The 5393-nt window shown below is 37.8% G+C and overlaps 1 protein-coding gene across 1 annotated transcript in view; it reads left to right on the forward strand.

Annotated features, from left to right (window-relative positions):
- Positions 1–418: 418 nt before the first annotated feature.
- Positions 419–5393, forward strand: part of LOC110448748 (terepressin/terephysin-like) — a 51747-nt gene continuing 46772 nt past the window's right edge. The window contains exon 1 of the mRNA XM_021495171.1: positions 419–1007. Within this exon, the coding sequence (XP_021350846.1) occupies positions 858–1007 (150 nt within the window). The 5' untranslated portion in view covers positions 419–857. The remainder of the gene's footprint in view (positions 1008–5393) is intronic.

Raw genomic sequence — 5393 nt, forward strand, 5'->3', positions numbered from 1 at the left:
GACCGTTGTTTTCTCTTGGCCAATCAAGAAACAAACAAATTGAGAAGATCGCCAAAGCTATTGGGTTTATACAATAGTAAAGTGATGGTACACGGTTTATCTCTTACGAAACATTTATTGATACCATAAAGTAATGCCTATTAATGACATTAAAACATCTATAAATATAGGTCTCTAACGCCATTTAAGGTGATGCAAAATCACATTAAATTTATAACTATCCTACCCTCAAAGTTTCAACGATCTCTTTAAACACGAAACGAGAGAAATCATCTCTATTTTTATCTACAGCGCTGTCGTCTATCATGTATTTTATGTAAGATTATGACATATTGAGGCCCGCGTGTAGCTTGTGTGGACCCATCCCTGTATATCCCTATCTGGCTAAATGTCGTGGAGTACCACGTGACTCTCCTAACACGTACCTAGATAGCTATAATACGAGGCGGTGAGCCTGAGGTAGCTATCTATCGATCCCGCCCCAGCCCACCGGCTCCTACATATACCCCGAAATCTGTGATCCCCGCTAGCCATCGTCCGCAGTATCCGCCGTTCACATCGTATCAAACAGTTCTAGTGCGAGGACAGAGAAAAAGAGAATATCAGAGGCGTATACATTTGAGATGTAACAAAGTTTTAATTACAGGAGATAATAAAATACCGGGGAAAGGTGCGAAAAGTTAGAGATTTTGTACACGTGAGTGTATTATCAAAAGGCGGCAAAAAGGCAGGGTGGCACCACAATACGCTCAGTCTTCGTATTTATCAACAGTCAAGGAAATTCCAAGAGGACTACTTACCCGTGTAGCTTTCGTGTGGCTCTACCTTACCTTAAAGAACTTCCACAAACTACAGATATGGAATGGAGACTATACGTATCCACTAGACTTTGTCTAACGTGTGTTTTGTTGTGTGTGCTTGTCCTGGACTGTCAGGGGTGTTTCATTAGGAACTGTCCTCCTGGGGGTAAGCGAAGCATGGGGATGATGACACGAGCTACACATCAGGTAAGTCTACCAAGGAACTTCGGTTATCTGTCCCCGGGACAAGGAGTTTGCGAAACAATGCAATATCAGTTTTGTTTTGCAGTGCGACTCCGGTCGAAATAAGTCCCATCTCAAAGAAAACGATGAAAAGTTTTTTTTTATTTAAACATATTTTATTGCCATAATGCAACTGGATTTGGCACAAGTTATACAACTTATATAAAGCCCTTACCGTAAAAAAAAATACAATAAAAAATACAACAAAATTACAAGATGAAAAGTGTGTCATATTTAATCAAACTTGTATGTTCAGTTGCTATTAATGTGAGAGAATTATAAAAACTTATATCTAATTATATTGAAATAGGGAAAATCGTCCACCATTGTATAAGTAACCTGATGCAGAAATTAAATGTATATATTATACGTCATGAAATCCTGGACGGCTTGTAAAAACGATAGAAAACTCTGTTAAATATCTGGGTTAGACTATTATCAATGACTCCAATGCTGAAATGAAACCTATTTTCTAATTGTATCTTAATCCTACAGTGATAATACGGAATCGGCAGATGATGACTAATGAAAATTTAATATTCAAAAATGTATAGCAAAATACTGCACATCACTATTTCAGCCGAGCTTGTTACAGAAAACTAAATTATCTGTCGATTTTGTGACGTAACTATACGACAACGCTGTCAGACCAGAAGAATGATGTCACTAATATTGTTATACAGCACATGTTTAAACAAATCAGTTTAGGTAACTTACATGCATGTTTTGTTTGCAAACAAATACGCTTTTTTTTTTGCAATTATGAAAAAATGTCAAAGTGTTTGTGTTAGTTGAGAATCGTCTTTCCGACTGAAAATGCACAAGAAAACTTATATACTATACACGCCGGTATAATGTGTGAAAATTGGTGAATCATGGCAGTTTATGTAAACAAAGCTATTGATCAATATTACCTGTTTATTTGGGGGTTTGTTAGATTACACGCGAGATAACTTGTCGTATAGACCCTACCTGCCGTCCTCGAGTGTATTGTAAACAGGGTTAATCCCTACAGTTCAACATCCACCGATCTACATGTCACTCAAGTACAGCAGACGGGAGCTAAGTCTCCCACAAATACCAGATTAGTTATCTGTTGGTAGTTGTACCCCTGTCAGGGAATCCCTCCGTACATGTGAAGTGTTCAGATAAGGGGAAATCTATACTCTGCTTGATTTTAAATGCATTTTTCTCAGCCTTATTCTGTGTTTTGATGACGTAAAAATGACACGGGGAGGGGGAACGGTTTATGAAAAGCCTTTGCAGGAATTGTTCCCAAAAACAAAAGAGATGCTAGTTTTATATTTATGAATTAATTTCAAATTGTAGCATCATCATTTCAATAGAATTTCAAGATAATCTGCTCCTTAACTTACAAGAGATGAGAGAGGGGAAATGGAAAATGATCACAAGGTAGCGCTTATTGTGAACACAATATCTAATTCAAAAACCTAAATCGCACCAGTTAAGAACCCCGGGGTGTCTTCATTAAGTTAATGACTTTTGTAACAATGTACGCTGAATCAGTATTCGTTTAAACGATAGTTTCTTTTTCACAAAAGGTTACTGTTTTTGAGACCTTAATATGGATCTATATGGCTAGAAATGACGAAGCATGCGGCTTCACTCGTGTTCCCTGATGAGAGGCAGACGGTCATTTGGTCGTTCATGCATTCATAACCCTCACATGCTGATCCGTTAATTCAATTGGCTATTGCATACTAATATAACACACTAATCACTGAACAGACAATAAAGCAATGTGTAGTAATTCTACAAGGGAGAGCGAATATACAAGGCCGTTTACTGTTTAGGTTTGACAACTTCCAACTCGACGTCCGTCTATATTACACATGATTCAATCGTGATTAATGTTCCATGGCACCATTGGAACACCGGATGTGATATCGAATGTCGACCTTGACAACCCATCACGTTCCTTCAGGACGCATAGTGGCAATATCCGGTGTAAATTAATATTTTTGTTTCGGTCCATTGGTTGTGTTGTGAACAATGTTTACGATTATGTTTATGTCATGTTGGGTCGTTGTCTGTGATCTAGTCCCAATGCTACTGATAACCTTACATTCTTTAACTCCTCAGCTTTCACCATTAACTCGATACATCAGTCGCTAATTATTGATAAATCCCGATCTTAGACAAGCCATCCTGCTCTCGATATGAGGAACTAACGTACCTATTCCGAATAGAGGATATTCTTAAAGGTAGTTTTAATCCGTTGTTCGTCATAAACAATAATAAAAACTAAAGACACCTGATTAAACGTGAAGATTATATATGAACAGGCCATTTATAGAGATGGTCGATCTGTAGCTCAGTGCTGTGCTCGCGTCGAGGGAGACGAATAAACCTTGATGAATTTCTTCGATAAAATATCCCGATTTAAAAAACTCGAGAGTCTTTAGTGTGCCCTTTAACACCATAACAGCTTTGATATATTTATCGTTTGCGTGTCAGGAAACAAAATCACACACACAAAGCCATAACAATTTCCACTGTAAACCGGAAGTAAATATTAATACCGGAAGCAACTATTTGAACTGGAACTTATTGTTTTTAGAATGGTTCATATTTAGCAAATACCGTGTCTGATCTGATTGCATAACATGTTGTCCAGTTAAGAAGGTTACAAGTAATTTTGAATGCATACATACATATTTTTGTTAAGATACAATGTTAATATTGTATTGCTTTTAGAATATATTGAATAAATTATTCCGTGAGAATATGATATACCGAATGTACGCTTAGGTTGGACATTTGAGGTACATATGATTATGTTAAAGTAGGAAATATGGTTATAAGTTAGAATATAGAATGTACAGTTATTTAAGAACATATTAAATGTTCAGTTGATATAAGTTAATGGTAAAAATGGTTCGATAGAATATATAGTTCAGTTAGAATAAAATAAATGGTTGAGTGATAAAATAGAATACATGGTTAAGTACGAATACATATAGTACAGTAAGACAGGGACGTATAGTATATATACTGTCCCTGAGTAAGATAACGGATGGAAGGTAGAATAAAAAGAATATTTCCCCGACCTTGTATTTCCCGTGGCAATACAAAGGGAGTGCTAGGATTGGGGACCTCACTCCCTTAACAACAAGTAGTAGGTGGAAATCATACAGGAACATAATTAATGACTGTCAAAAAGTGAGCCAAAATTTCATTTTCGACAGCAAGCGAAACTTGTAACATGTGAGTGTAATACTTATAGGGATGCTTTTGCTCCCGTCTAGCGACACCCACGCACCATAAACACGGTGACTTTAATACGCCCCGAGTATCGGTAGTGTTCTGTTTGTCTAGCGCCAAGCATCACTCCTCATACTCTCTGTAGTACACCACACCGTTAATTAGCGTCACGTGTTGGTATAAGATGTACTAAGTACCACAGATATCGATCTGATGTTTGTGAACGCCAAATATCGCTGTGTCAATTTGTTTGGACGATTAAAGGTATAAGTCAATAGGTATCATCATACCTAGTCCTCCTTTATACCTGCTACTTTACGTGTACGTAAAGTCCTCCTTTACACCTGCTACTTTAAGTGTACGTAAAGTCCTCCTTTATACCTGCTACTTTGCGTGTACGTAAAGTCCTCCTTTACCCCTGCTAGTTTACGTGTACGTAAAGTCATCCTTTATACCTGCTACTTTACGTGTTCGTAAAGTCCTCCTTTATACCTGTTACTTTACGTGTACGTAAAGTCCTACTTTATACGTGCTACTTTTCATGTAGGCAGAGTCCTCCTTTATACCTGCTACTTTACGTGTGCGTAAAGTCCTCCTTTACACCTGCTGCTTTACGTGTACGTAAAGTCCTCCATTATACCTGCTACTTTACGTGTACATAAAGCCCTCCTTTACACCTGCTACTTTACGTGTACCTAAAGTCCTCCTTTACACCTGCTAGATTACGTGTACGTAAAGTCCTCCTTTCCACCTGCTACTTTACGTGTACGTAATGTCCTCCTTTACACCTGCTAGTTTATCTGTACGTAAAGTCCTCCTTTATACATTGTACCTGCTACTTTACGTGTACGGAAAGTCCTCCTTTACACCTGCTATTTTACGTGTACGTAAAGTCCTCCATTATACCTGCTACTTTACGTGTAAGTAAAGTCCTCCTTTACACCTGCTTCTTTACGTGTACGTAAAGTTCTCCTTTATACCTGCTACTTTACGTGTTCGTAAAGTCCTCCTTTATACCTGCTACTTTACGTGTGCGTAAAGTCCTCCTTTACACCTGCTACTTTACGTGTACGTAAAGTTCTCCTTTATACCTGCTACTTTACGCGTACGTAAAGTCCTCCTTTA

This window comes from Mizuhopecten yessoensis, unplaced genomic scaffold (assembly GCF_002113885.1).
Source record: "Mizuhopecten yessoensis strain PY_sf001 unplaced genomic scaffold, ASM211388v2 scaffold4231, whole genome shotgun sequence".
In the NCBI taxonomy this organism is placed as follows: Eukaryota; Metazoa; Mollusca; class Bivalvia; order Pectinida; family Pectinidae; genus Mizuhopecten; species Mizuhopecten yessoensis.